The 15,101-nt window shown below is 39.5% G+C and overlaps 2 protein-coding genes across 2 annotated transcripts; one reads left to right on the forward strand and one right to left on the reverse strand.

Moving 5' to 3' along the window:
• Window positions 1–3,500: 3,500 nt before the first annotated feature.
• Window positions 3,501–8,198, forward strand: sox10 (SRY-box transcription factor 10). The gene is made up of 3 exons (XM_039652110.2): window positions 3,501–3,937; window positions 4,872–5,134; window positions 7,325–8,198. Exons 1-3 carry the CDS (start codon window positions 3,501–3,503, stop codon window positions 8,077–8,079), a joined length of 1,455 nt encoding a protein of 484 aa, XP_039508044.1. The 3' UTR covers window positions 8,080–8,198.
• Window positions 8,199–11,022: 2,824 nt separating this feature from the next.
• polr2f (RNA polymerase II, I and III subunit F) lies at window positions 11,023–13,781 on the reverse strand. Its single transcript, XM_039652152.2, has 5 exons — window positions 13,622–13,781; window positions 13,290–13,359; window positions 12,620–12,750; window positions 11,688–11,759; window positions 11,023–11,339 (listed from the first exon to the last, which is right to left on the reverse strand). Exons 1-5 carry the CDS (start codon window positions 13,639–13,641, stop codon window positions 11,249–11,251), a joined length of 384 nt encoding a protein of 127 aa, XP_039508086.1. The 5' UTR covers window positions 13,642–13,781; the 3' UTR covers window positions 11,023–11,248.
• Window positions 13,782–15,101: the final 1,320 nt, after the last annotated feature.

The raw sequence follows: 15,101 nt of genomic DNA on the forward strand, positions 1-15,101 counted from the left end.
CGGGCAGAGCTTAATAAAGAGAAACCCCAGCACCCGCGGGACACGCCGACACTAATGAACGACCACCTGTGAACGGCAAGGCATGATAAAACCCAAATATAGCGCGCGGCGGCATTGTAAAATTACAAATTTGATAACTTATTATATTGCAGTGCTTCCCAAACAACTTTGAGCTAAAGTATTTTGGACGTCTCCTTGACATTTTCAGTTAATGATCACGTTCACGCGGGTTTCTCGAATTTAAACAAATAGTTAAACAAATATAATAAAATAGTATTTTGATTGTTATATATATATATATATATATATATTCTAATTAGGTTGGCCTATTTATTTTACTTTAACTTTGATTTAATTAGCTGTTCAACAACTCTAACCCTTATATTGTGAAATAGGCTTCAACAAATTATTATCATTATTATGGTAACATTTTTTACAGTGTCCTAGGCTACATGTTCTTAACTTATTAATAACAGTAATTTATGCATAATTACATGCTAACCCACACCCAAACCCTAACCATATAGTAAGTACATAATTAATATTACTCAGTATTTAAAAATATACAATTACACCTTAACCATTATTATTATTAGGCCTATAAAAAGGAATAAGAATCATGTGAATATTCGTGTTTTAAAGTGACAGATTCCAAATAGAAATTGTTTTATTATGACAAAGACAAATATATTGACCTAACTGAGAACTAGATCAAGAATATGAACTTCCAAATGAATGTATAAAAAGTTGAATATCACAAAAAAAGTGCGATCAGAATCTGATCGGCTGAAAATGACAGCAGAAATCACCGCCCTCTGCTGAGAGAAGAAACTCCAGGGCGAACTCCAGCAGCCAATGAGAGGAGGACTTGATGGGGCTCTGCTGCTCCTTTAAGAGATTTTTTTCCATGAATTGATTTTTTTCTCGCTCTTCACACAACGAGGCTCTTTAAGCCCCGGCGCGCGACACAGAGCAGGCATTCAGAGCGCGAGCGAGGGGGCTGAACCACGGACCGATCTCGCGCTGGGCGGGCGACCTGCGACCAGTGCAGTAAGACCTCTCTCTCTCTCTCTCACTGACTCTCTCTGTGCATGGGGATATACGCCAATGCAATGTCTAAACGGAGAAATTACGCTTTTATTATTATGATTATTATCAATAAATATGATTCGCGTTGAATTTATTCGCTGCACAGGCTACTCCTTTGAATTGGTTTTCTGTTCGGTTTATGTCTGCTGAAGTTTGAGGGATAACAAAGTTTCTCATCGAAATGGATTAAAATATAGGCTACATGCGATTATTTAAGAAAGTTGGTGTCACGAGGTGTAGCCTACATTTCGAGAATTGCGTGATTGAGTAAATGCGAGACGTGTTGAGTTAATCTGTCTTAACTTGGGAAAAACGGCTTAATCTATTCAAACTACTCCAGATATAATAGCCTACACTTCGATATTTTAGTACAATTTGAATACTCTGATTTGATACGAGTGCATTGGTCTAGCATTTTACGTATTTGCAATTATTTGATAAATCTGTGTTATAATCTTCTTTTAGGCTAAATGTACCCTGTAATGTTCCGTTTTACCTGTATATTTGTGAGCAATCATAGCTATATCTGGTCAAATACTCGTGTAACCTGCTTAATTATAAAGTACAAATTTCTTTCAGCAATAATTGTCGCTTTCCAATATTGTGAAGAAAACTTACGCTTTATCGCCCAAACTATTCAGTAAACACATCAAATCAATAGAATTTCGAATCAATTGAAGGTCGAATCTAATATTTGTCAAATCTAAGCACATTTGTTTAATTGTGGCATTTGGGAAATGTTTTGGCATGAGTAAATTAGGGGCAAATTATTGCCAAACCAGGCGTTATGATCCGCCCTACTCCAGCCAAAGATGAACTCAATCACATTTGAACAAATAAAAGTTATGCAAAACATGAGCTGCGGTAAAGAGTTAAGTGGTTAACATTAATAAACAGAAAGTTTCTATGTGCGCGTTGTTCGGAAATGTGAGAGCAAATCCAGAAGCGCAATTAGCCGATTAAATGTTACTAAAACAAAAAGTGTTAAATATGATTTGCCCCAAAGAAACTTCAACTTCACACACGAGTTAATCTGATAAATTATTAATCATGTGATTTCCCGTGACCCTAACAAATGGGACTGAATTAAATATGAAATCAATCTGTTATCTGAAGTGAAGTCACCTGTGTCTGATCTTAATTAACACTGGTGTCGGCTGATGCGATTCATTCAAGCTCAGCTCTGGATATAGAGGTTTTTAAATCAATAACCTAGGTTATAACACCAGGTTATTGATTTTAAATCTTGGATCGATCTTAATAATCAGACCAATAAAAGGCGCAATGTCATATTTGCCGTGCGTGCGTTTATTCACTATGCCGGACCGGTTGCTTGGGTTTTCCTAAACACACAGCTCTGATTTTCCTTATTTTCCTGCTGGTTATGAGTCGTCGCTTGTGCTTTCACCAACAAACACTGTGTAATTCAGCGGCGCTCCGTGTTTATCCAGCAGCGAGGCGGAATGAAGCCGGTATTATTCCAGCACTTTCTCTCCCGGGAGCTTGAACAAACCGACAAACCTTCAACAGTAGCTGTTAGCAGGAGTGAAGCTAAAATAACACACACACTCAGTCACACACACACATGCAGACCGAGGCGAACTGACGCCACCGTCTGATTGGCCTGGAAAAAGAGACCAATTCTAAATAAAGTCAAAGCCTCAGTGTTTGTAGCACTTTTCCCCGAACAGGTTTTTTCTTGTTCGCAAGGCGTTTGAGTGAACAGCGAAGAGGTTGTGCGGGAGGGAACGTTCAGAGTGTTAGAATTCTTTAAATGACATATTTAGAACGTTCACATCACATTTTATGATATGCGTTCTCGTGGTGTTGGGAAAACGTTTTTGGAACATTCATATGATGTTATTTTTACTTTAACATTCTTGGGATAGCCTACAAATAAATCTTAATAAAACGTTTGTGAGTAACAATAAGTTAGGCTATATGATGATGTACCTTACATAAAATTAACCTTTATATCGTTCTAATCACGACAAGAACAATTGAAGTTTTAGAAACATTGATTTTCCCACAATGTTGACAGAACATAAATGTATAAAAGCACGAAAATAATATTATTGTGTACTGTGAAGAAATGCTTTACAGAAACATGACAATGTAACAAACTCCAGGCCACCTATAATTTTAAATAAAACGACCTTTGTGTTTGACTTTTGCAGGTTTATCAGCAGATCTACTTCCTGAGGAAGACAGCGGATGGATTCATTCTGACAGAACCGAGCGTGTATGACAAGAAATGTGTTAAAGTTTCACTGGATGACTTATAATAACACTTGACCTATAGGCAATTGTTTTCCAGAAAATACAATAGTTTTTAGAGAATAAAACAGAGGTCGTGTTTGGGAAAAAACTAGACCCACCGAAGACCCCTGTGTCCGCAGAGCGAGAGCACGATGTCGGCGGAGGAGCACAGTATGTCGGAGGTGGAGATGAGCCCCGGGGTCTCGGACGACGGCCACTCCATGTCTCCCGGTCACTCTTCAGGAGCCCCAGGGGGCCCCGACTCCCCTCTCCCCGGGCAGCCGCCTCAGATCCCGGGCGTCGGGGATGATGGAGCCGGAGTCTCCGGTGTCTCGGTGAAGTCCGATGAAGAAGACGACCGGTTCCCCATCGGCATCCGCGAGGCGGTCAGTCAGGTGCTCAACGGCTACGACTGGACGCTCGTGCCCATGCCCGTGCGCGTGAACTCGGGCAGCAAGAGCAAGCCGCACGTGAAGCGGCCGATGAACGCGTTCATGGTGTGGGCGCAGGCCGCGCGCAGGAAGCTGGCGGATCAGTACCCGCACCTGCACAACGCCGAGCTCAGCAAAACTCTCGGCAAACTCTGGAGGTGAGGGAAAAACATCACTGTGTGTCACTAATTAATTCTACCATGCATTCATTGGCAAACCTTTATTTAGAGGCTACAGCAATTAATTCAAAGTGCTTTACATAAAAAGGATTTAAAAATAATCATATTTAACCGTAAAAATGATGCAAATGTATTCAAAACAATTGTGCATCTCAAGAAAGTTAATCGCTGTAATGCTGTCAGTGTAACGTGTTCTCCTCTATATCCTCATATTCACTGCTGTCCGGCCTCTGGCTCTGAGTTTCTCAGGGGCTTTAGCTCAGAATAATAATTCCTTCAACATGCCAGATTAGAGGGACAAATCCCTTCAGGAGCTGCTGCTGTGGAAAACACACGCCATTAACCCGAGCGGGAACGCCAAGAGGGCATTTATCTCAAACGGGTTATTTTCAGGAGGATTTCGCAACTAAACTTGAGTCTCGCTTTACATATGACAGCATATATCTTATATATATAAAACAGGTCACAGCGCTCAGAGTTGGTTCATACACCAGCTGGAGTATCTGATCGTGTTAAACTCTCAGAGGAGAAATCTGACCCAGAATCAGCATTCAACAGTTCAATAATCTCAGAGTCAGGTGGCATTACTGTTCATTCCTTGCTTAACTTGTGTTTTAAAAAGCTCTGATAAAGATTCATTTCATATGAGAGAGTTTATTGTGATGGTGTGTTTGTTATTTGTCCAGTGATCAGGTTACAGGACATCTCTCATCTGTCATGTTTTTTAGTCAAAGTACCATTTTTTATAAACTTTTTTTGTTCGTATTATACTGATCTCAACCCTCAAACAAACTTAACCCTATAGTAAGTACATGTAGTTGATTAATATTACTCAGTACTTAATATAGAATTACACTGTAACGATGACACCTTGAAATATAGCGTTACGATGTGTTTTTTTTGCGTGTTTCAGGCTGCTGAACGAGACGGATAAGCGGCCGTTCATCGAGGAGGCCGAGCGCTTGAGGAAGCAGCATAAGAAGGACTATCCCGAGTACAAATACCAGCCTCGCCGACGCAAGAACGGAAAGCCGGGGTCGAGCTCTGAGGGCGACGGCCACTCCGAGGGCGAGGTCAGCCACAGCCAATCACATTACAAGAGCTTGCACCTGGAGGTGGCCCACGCCGGGGTCACGGGCTCCCCACTGGCCGACGGACACCACCCGCACGCCACAGGTGAGCTCACCGCCAACACTAGTGAGAGAAGAACTTATAATAACACCGTGAGAGATACTCAGAAATTCATCAAAGAATCCTGAAAGAACCAATTACCGTTTTTCACAAACATATGAGCTATTTTCGCTCTATTTTTATTTGTGACATCACCTGTGCGTTTCTAAAGAGAATTTCTGAAGCCTAAAGTGGGCGGAGTCGGTCGTCGCCATCTTGGCCACGCGTCACTCCTGGATAAAAGAAAATGGGCAAAGAAGCGGATTATCTGAGGTGACATGACGCTAACAGACATTAGCTGAGGTGACGCTAACAGACATTAGCTGAGGTGAGGTGACGCTAACAGACATTAGCTGAGGTGAGGTGACGTGACGCTAACAGACATTAGCTGAGGTGAGGTGACGTGACGCTAACAGACATTAGCTGAGGTGAGGTGACGTGACGCTAACAGACATTAGCTCAGGTGAGGTACATTAGCTCAGGTGAGGTGACGTGATGCTAACAGACATTAGCTCAGGTGAGATCCATTAGCTGAGGTGAGGTGACATGATGCTAACAGACATTAGCTGAGGTGAGGTGACGTGACGCTAACAGACATTAGCTCAGGTGAGGTACATTAGCTCAGGTGAGGTGACGTGATGCTAACAGACATTAGCTCAGGTGAGATCCATTAGCTGAGGTGAGGTGACATGATGCTAACAGACATTAGCTGAGGTAAGGTGACGTGACGCTATCAAACATTAGCTGAGGTGAGTTGACGTGACGCTAACAGACATTAGCTGAGGTGAGGTGACACTAACAGACATTAGCTCAGGTGAGTTACATTAGCTCAGGTGAGGTGACGTGATGCTAACAGGCATTAGCTCAGGAGAGGTACATTAGCTGAGGTGAGGTGACATGACGCTAACAGACATTAGCTGAGGTGACGCTAACCGACATTAGCCGATGTGAGGTCATGCTAACAGACATTAGCTCAGGTGAGGAACATTAGCTCAGGTGAGGTGTCGTGACGCTAACAGACATTAGCTCAGGTGAGGAACATTAGCTCAGGTGAGGTGTCGTGACGCTAACAGACATTAGCTCAGGTGAGGTACATTAGCTCAGGTGAGGTGTCGTGACGCTAACAGACATTAGCTCAGGTGAGGTGACGCTAACAGACAGCAGACAAACGGCTAGTAGTGACATCAGTGGCAATCCACCTGTCACTCAAGTGGCCACGCCCTTAATCATGCAGAACTAAGGCTAAAAATATTAATAATAATTAATAATTTGTGACATTTACATAACACTTTTCTGGGTACTCAAAGCGCTTAAAATAGAACTGTGAAATCTCTTCAACCACCAATATAATTTAAATGGATGATTGGTACAAATATTCACCCCCTCACAGTCGTCATGAATGGCAAAATTAGCTTTATAGACCAAACCCACTTTTTGCGACAGGCTGTAAACATGTTTTTTCTGCTGTAAAGTTGTGTATTTTAACATGGGGGTCTATGGGATTGACTCTCTTTTGGAGCCTCTAGTGGCCAGTCAATGAATTGCATCTAGTTGAGAGAAGACCACTTGTTTTTAAAAAAGGTTTCTTAAAGGGATACTCCACCCAAAGATTCTGTCATTTACTCACCCTCAAGTTGTTGCGAACCTGTATGAGTTTCTTTCTTCTGCTGAACACAAAGGAAGATATTGTGAAGAACGATTGGAAGTTTGGCACCATTGACTTCCATAGTATTTTTTTTTCCTACTATGGAATTCAATGGTGCCAAACAACTGGTTGGTTCCAATCGTTCTTCAAATTATCTTCCTTTGTGTTCAGCAGAAAAAAATAAACTCATACAGGTTTGCAACAACTTGAGGGTGAGTAAATGACAGAATCTTTGGGTGGAGTATCCCTTTAAGAAACCTTTTTTAAAAACAAGTGGTCTTCTCTCAACACAGATGCAATTCATTGATTGGCCACTAGAGGCTCCAAAAGAGAGTCAATCCCATAGACCCCCATGTTAAAATACACAACTTTATTTTTGGGTGGAGTATCCCTTTAAGAAGCAAATAAGCATATTAGAATGATTTCTAACAATTCAGGGATTGTTTTGACAATGGTGTCATCTGTACGTCTTTGTAAACTCAAAGGAAAAACTTCTACGTAATAAGTGTAAACGACAACGTACCCTAAACCTCTTCGTTTGTTCTCTCCAGGTCAGAGTCACAGCCCCCCGACACCCCCTACGACCCCGAAGACGGAGCTGCAGGGCGGGAAACCTGGCGAGGGGAAGCGCGAGGGCGGAGGCTCCCGGGGCGGTTTGGGGGCGGGACCAGATGGAAGCTCCGCCTCCTCGTCCGCTGCCGGCGGCGGCAAACCGCACATCGACTTCGGCAACGTGGACATCGGTGAGATCAGCCACGACGTGATGGCCAACATGGAGCCGTTCGATGTGAACGAGTTCGACCAGTACCTGCCGCCGAACGGGCACCCGCAGGCGGCGAGCGCGGGGTCTTCGGCATCACCGTACGCGTACGGCATCTCTAGCGCTCTAGCGGCCGCTAGCGGTCACTCCACCGCATGGCTCTCCAAACAACAGCTGCCGTCCCAGCAGCACTTGGGCTCGGATGGAGGGAAAACGCAGATTAAGAGCGAGACGCACTTCGCTAGCGATGCTGCCACGGCTAGCGGTTCGCACGTAACGTACACTCCTCTTAGCCTGCCGCATTACAGCTCTGCCTTTCCCTCGCTGGCTTCGCGTGCGCAGTTCGCGGAGTACGCGGAGCACCAGGCGTCCGGCTCGTACTACGCCCACTCCAGTCAGACCTCGGGCCTGTACTCTGCCTTCTCCTACATGGGCCCCTCGCAGAGGCCCCTCTACACCGCCATCCCCGACCCCGGATCCGTGCCGCAGTCGCACAGCCCGACTCACTGGGAGCAGCCCGTCTACACCACCCTATCCCGACCATGACGCGCGTTACGGAGGTGACGCGACGCTCTCGTTTCATTTCCAGTCACCGAAGGTCCAAACTAAAGTGTGTATGTGACCGAAAATCATCAAAACACTCGCCTGCACCACAATCCACACACCAGAAAACAACGCGTGTGGAGATCTGCAGGGAAAACATATTCTCACTTTGCCTCAGGCTGATTAGATAAACCATCATGACCCGTTTCACAGAGATCTTGCTCATCCGCCGATTTGACACCAGTGGTATTTCATGAGGACACATTACCAAAGTACTGAGACCAAAACATTCAAATGAATGAGCAACTTAAACGGGCGTAGTTATTAAACTCTGTGTGGTTTGCCATCAGTGTACCAGATCACAAACTTCTTCCAATACATTCATTCACATAAACTTACACCCTGATGTTATTACCTGTACATCCATATGTTGTTGTTGATGTTTTTTTTATTTGTATGTATGAATAATCTCTTTTTATTAACCAAAATAAGGCCATATTGTTTTTATCTTGGACAAATAATGACGTGTTTTTATTGTTGTAATCTTTTCTATTGTTGTTACTCTTGTGTTGCCATAACTACACTGAAAAGTCTTCACCACTGTCTAGTGTTTGTTAATGACATTTGTGTTTTATGACTTTCAGCGTGTGTAAATATCAGTGCCTGGACGCGATAAACGTGTCGAAACGATGTTACTCCAAACACACAAACGGAGTAACGTTACTGTATTGTAATATGTCTCTTCACATCGGAATTAACGTGATTATGAGTTTCCGCCGTACAATTAGCTGTTATTTTGTTTAGCTAACACCGCTAGTGCCTCAGTCCATCGGAAACGGTTAATAATCGCTGATAAATTCGAATTAAATCACGTGATACTTTTTCAGGGCGCGAACTTCATCTATTCGCCAATTCGCATATTTTATGCCCACATTGAAATGCGAGTTTGAAATAGATTTGTATTTTGTAGAATACACATAATGTCCGTTTCAGAACATTACCTTGATGCCTATCAATAAAACACGGCGGTATTATTTCATAAAGACAAACGATGTTTGGTTATTCGATGTTTTTTTCCCCTTTGGTAGACTATACTTTTTTTAAAATATAATTTTCGCCCTCTTTATTAGTACTATTCAAAAACAACCGAAGCAAACAAACAAAATTTCTGTTATATATTACAAAATATTATTTATATTTGTTGTTTTTGTTCGTTTTTTTTATCAGTAGCGTTTTACTCTGATGTTGGAAACTTTTGTCGTGTAATTCTGTGGTGGGTAAAAGTGTTGTTTTTCTTTATCAGTGTAAATAGAAGAGAGCAGTGACTAACTTCCCTCACTTTAAATAAAGCTGCAGTCTGTACAAACGAGTCCTCATTTACACACACACACACGCGTGAATATTAATTTTCTTATCTACCTGTAAGATCGTGACAGAAGTCACGGCAGTTTTCAGAATAGCACATTACAAAAGTATATTATTTCTAACCTTACTAATATAATTTTCCATATATTTCAACATAATTCAGTTTGTATACATCCACAATATATAATTATTTTGCACTGAATCTATAACTGGTTAAATGATATCAGAGTCATGAGCTTATAACCCTAAAAAGAACATTATTTTTTTCATAAATAAACCTAATTAACCAAAAACAAACTTTAAAAATGCATGTTTTGGGAAAACAAAAATTATTACCCGGGACATTTGCCAAACTCCAGTACACACACAGCATAAGATAGCCTATTGTATAATAATGCAACATGCTTGACTTGACCATTACCATAACTGAATTAAACATGCAAAATAATGAAGTCATTTGACAACAATATAGTACTGATGTTTGAAATATGTGCTGTATATGTTTATGATTATTAATGAAACCAGTGTGTTTTTATGACATGCATCTGAGCTTGCAGGTTCACTCTGATTGGCTGAAACTAATGACAGTGCATATCTCAACATCCTCTGCATTTCTGCATTAATATGTGTGTGTGCGCAGTCCAGTATGTGTGTGTGCTGAGAACTGAAGCTGATTTCTAATTCCCCTGATTTAATCATCTGTGTGATACTTTGGTTAAACAAAGAGACTCATTCAGCTCTGGCTGAGCGAGAGAAGAGGAGGGGGGACTGGCCTGCAGTTTCACTGGATACAAAGACACACACACACACACACACACTCACTGCAGCAGGATTTGCACATTCCTAAACAGTGCAATGAGAGAGAGAGAGAGAGAGATGGACGAGTCTCACCCAGAATCTGAAACAAGACTAGTTTTCTGTCACTGTATCATCATGACTCCACGTATCATGAGGGGTATCAAGATTCATTTCCCATCAGCCACTGCGAATCTGTTCAGAAGTACTAGAGTATTATTCACTGAATACTGTGCACTAATTATCTTTCAATTGAGTTATCCTCAAACTGGGACTGTTTTCTCTCAGAATTGCGAGATATTAAATCGCAACTGAATTTTGGAAACGAGCTTCCACGAGTTTCACCTCAAACAGCGAAAACAATGAATATTTACATTTAGATCACATCGCTCTAGTCAAAACCTATTTCAGTACGCAAACTTTATAAACTATCTATTATATTTCTGCATCAAGGTTAATGTCAACAATACGAAAATTAATATAATTATAAGATAATAAATATAAGATAAATTTAAGATAATTATATCTTAAAGACAGTCTGTTACTGTAATCGACGTTTCCTTCATTTCCTGAACTTGTAGTTTTGTCCTCTTTATACTATTACTCAGAAACAACTCGTTCTGCATATAAACCCTCCCGTTTACAAACTTCAGTACTAAATTATTTAGTGGCAATATCTTAATATATAAGATCTTAATTAATAAACACTCAACTAAACAATTAAAGTGTTCAGTGTGAATCCCCTGATGACAGAAGTGTCACACCGACAAAGATAACAACAGAAAGTGGCGTTTACTACAAAAAGGTTTAATCTGGCATCAATAAAACACAAATAGACATTAAATAAGGAGATTCAGAGTGGTGTGTGTGTGTGTGTGCTGCCCTCATGTGGACGATCACCAGACCTGCAGGATGAAACCAAACCTCCACTAAAAACACAGCAGAACACACACATGAGGAAACCTGCGCTGTAAACACTGATGAGACACACAGATCTGTGTGTGTGTGTGTGTCAATCGGTGATGATGAGCTCGTCACAGCCCCAGTCCTCATAACTGCCGTCAGGAAGATACCGGCGAATGATGATGGGGATCTTCCTGCTCCTGAGAGACAGTAACACACACACACACACACACATCAATAACACCATTTATGAGAGTGTGTTTGGTTCATATAATGAAAGTCAATGGGGTCCAATGTTCTCAATATGACTAAACAAGCACACACACACCAACACAACAGACGAGAAACACACACCAACAGATATTTGAGACAGTTTTGTGTGTGTGTGTGTGTGTGTAATATATAACACAGCCGTTCTCTACCATGAACTCTGAATATGATTTACATGTATTCATTTATTAGACGCTTTTCTACACCAACAAACAGACTAACAGATCCTGGAGTCAATAACAGTCGTGTGTGTGTGTGTGTGTGTGTGTGTGTCGTACTTGAGCTCCTTCATGGCGATCTGCAGCGGATCCGTCTCTCCTTCCAGCTCCACCATCACCGGCGCACACATCCTGTCACACACAGGAAGTGACGTCACTGAGCAATTCTAGTTTTCTTCTAAAGTTTTTAATTTGTTGAATACTAATTATTGCTTTACTTTAAAGGATGTCACCTTGTATTATGAAAGTAAAAGCAATAAGGATCTGGAATTTATTGTTAACCCTTTTATCTTATTAGCAAAATTTCACATACATAAACAAAAATTCGTTAATTCATCTCCTATGTTAAATTTATTTTGTTATGACTTTGATTCCTACATTTCTTCAATAAGATTGTTAAAAAATGAAAAATCTGTGAAATATTTACAATGCTATGATGCACTCTTCAATACCCCTGGTGTTTTGTAATACTCTTATTTGTTAAAATTGAATGTGAACTGTGCTCTATTATTTATTTATGTATTTATTTTTGTTTTGGTTGTTTATGTTCTGTTATTGTTTGTATGTTACATTTCTGCAATAATAAAAAAAAAAAAAAGAGAAAAAAAAAAGTTTTTAATTTGACCCAAATCAGTAAAAGACTCACATCATTTCTCCTGATTAATATTGCATTGCATAATTTGAGGTGGTCAACTAATCTAGAAAAAGAAAAAATACCTAGAAAGTACCCGTAGAAAACAGTAAAAACAACAAAAACAGCTGTAACTTTGATAATGTTGTTTATGCTCAAACAGCAACATTACACACTAACTAAAGTTAGAAAAGTGACATCATACTTTACCACACCTTTAAGAAATGAACCCAGCGCTATGATTGGTCGATTAGACTTTGAGTAAACGTGCATTTGAGTTTAGAGTGACAGACCGTGCCAGCGTACTTTGAGGTCAAATACATACTGAGGTGTGTGTGTGCAGGGGTCAGAGGTCACTCACGCGATCTGCAGCGCTCGTGTCCCCAGCACTCGCGCGCGCTCGTATTTGGTCATGTACGGTGTGGTGATTCTCTTCTGATTGGCCTGATGACCTTCACCCGCCGGCAGGATCTGGACGTTCTCCTGATCCTCCTACACACACACACAACATGGAGACAAGACTGTCAGAAGAGACTGAATCTGATCGACTGAGATTATGAGCCGAAAAATTCGTGAAAATCACAAATATCACAAAATCATTCACTTATGTACAATAAATAGTTTTACTTAACATTAAAAATGAACATTGAAACATTGAAAATGTCTTGATAATCCTAAAATATGCACTTATCAACCTAAACTAACAAAAGAAACTAATAATTTCATAACAATAAATGTACATTATACTAACACAACAATAAGAATTATTTATTATATACGCTGCTGTAGGCCTATTAAAAATATTAAAGAATAGAAAGTTGAGGAGTTTACGTGTAAATAATGTCACAATGCAATAAATAAAATCATAATAATAGCAAAGTAGTATTCATATAATGCAAAATAGAACTTTCTCATTTCTTTAGAATCTAGATTTTGGTATATCAAAACTTGATATTAAATTATATTAGACACGACATTTGTCAAGGAACACTAGTGAGAATATGAATATAATAAAACAGATATTTTCTTACATCTTCCACATTCTCCAGATCATCCAGAGGCTCTTCATCTTCAACATCATCGAAGTCTCCGTCATCGAAACTGATCAACAACAAACACACACACACACACACTCTGAAGTGAACATACAGATCTCAAGATGTGAACTAAATCAACTAAGGCTTTACTAAACCATAATGTAGAGTTACTCGTGTTGTAATATAGTTTACGGTTATACTTTTTGAGTTGTTTTAATAGATGTACTGGAGAAATATAATGATATCACGGTGTTACACTCGTAAACTTTAAACTACAGTAACGTTAAACACATCCATCCAGTGTAGCAGACGCGCTCAGAACTCACTTGTCTTCGTTGTCAGACATTATTAGTGTATTGTGTGTGTCGTAAAGACGATTTAATTGTTAAATTCCCCGATAATTTCAGTGTGTTGTTGCGTCTCGCGACTGGCCACAGTAGTACAAGCGCGTGGAATGAACTTCCGGTGGTGCGGCAATTTTTGGGTCCGTGCAGAAACACCAGCGCCACAACATTGACCTTCCCAAAATACACGTATCGAAAACTCCCTGTCAGTGAAAAACACAAGAAACAAATGCGAAACTTTGCGAAAACCGTGTTTGGTAGACTATCAATAGAGGTATAACTAATTCTAGGCTGCATCAAAATCTTTTACTTCGAATCAGTGCATCAAAACACGTATCAATCTTAAGTCACGATTCAACAAACTGTACTACACAATAAGTTGATAAAGCATTTGTGTACAAGAATTCATTTGGTTACAATTTATCTGATCCATTATTTACAGTAAATGGCGGCAATGCTCTTTTTAAGAAGGCGAACCGCCAATAATTAGAAGAAGAAGATTCGTTTGGTAGTTTTTATTTATTTACTTATTTTACTAACTTTATCATGAACAATATATAAATAGTCTCTGATAATACACAATAGGTACAGATAACACTACAAATACTGTAACCTGCTCAACCAATATTAAATGTACAGTCTAGGATAATAACCTATTAATTAATATAAACAGAAAAAATTAAAATTATGCAGTTCCTTCAGGAGATGAAATGTTCTTGTAGCCATCATATTTTGCATGTTTTCTATTTTTTTGTAATATGATTTAAAGTCCAGATGAAATGCCTTAAAACAAGGTTTGGAATTAGACCATTTACATTTGTGTAATAAACAGTTGAATAACAAAAAATATTTTTTTGACAAACCACATGAATCAAACTATAACATGACATCAAAAATATTAATTCTGATGTTTACATTTAATTTTGTTATTATATATTCTTCCAAATCAGACCAACATTTTTTGTGAACATACAGTGATAAAATAAATGAAAATATTCTCTTATTAGGAGGCTCCAATTGTTAATGGCAAAAAACACAAGACTCTTCTATGTTTATTTTAAATCTTCTTAACTTATATTTAACAGGATAAATTTGATGTACACTTTTAAATGAAACTTCTTTTATTTTATTATTAAAACAGTATTTTTAAACAGTAGTATTTGCCTTTTCCCAATTTAAATCACCCATTGAACACCAAAAAAAACTTTGCAGCAGGTGCACAACATTTCTAACATATTTATTGGTGTATTTTTTCTTTGTAATGTCTGTCTCTCCAATAAAAATTATATTAAATTCAACTCTAAAATGAATGATATGTGTTTTAGAATTTGAAGCAAAAAAAAAAACGTGTATTCTTTTGGTCAATTCAAGTCAAATAAAATCACCTTTATTTATATAGAGCTTTTTACAATACAGATTGTATCAAAGCAGCTTCACTCTGATAACATGAAAATAATACAAC

The sequence above is a fragment of the Pimephales promelas genome, chromosome 3, assembly GCF_988280905.1.
Source record: "Pimephales promelas chromosome 3, fPimPro1.hap1.1, whole genome shotgun sequence".
Classification (NCBI taxonomy): domain Eukaryota; kingdom Metazoa; phylum Chordata; class Actinopteri; order Cypriniformes; family Leuciscidae; genus Pimephales; species Pimephales promelas.

Bases quoted from the DNA above. Each gene is read 5' to 3' on its own strand.
- polr2f (XM_039652152.2), bottom strand. From the start codon at position 13,641: ATGTCTGACAACGAAGACAA. The intron at 13,360-13,621 runs GTGAGTTCTGAG...GTTGTTGATCAG, and splicing joins ATGTCTGACAACGAAGACAA to TTTCGATGACGGAGACTTCG. The intron at 11,760-12,619 runs GTGAGTGACCTC...TGTGTGTGACAG, and splicing joins ACACGAGCGCTGCAGATCGC to GATGTGTGCGCCGGTGATGG.
- sox10 (XM_039652110.2), top strand. From the start codon at position 3,501: ATGTCGGCGGAGGAGCACAGTATGTCGGAGGTGGAGATGAGCCCCGGG. The intron at 3,938-4,871 runs GTGAGGGAAAAA...TGCGTGTTTCAG, and splicing joins ACTCTCGGCAAACTCTGGAG to GCTGCTGAACGAGACGGATA. The intron at 5,135-7,324 runs GTGAGCTCACCG...TGTTCTCTCCAG, and splicing joins ACACCACCCGCACGCCACAG to GTCAGAGTCACAGCCCCCCG.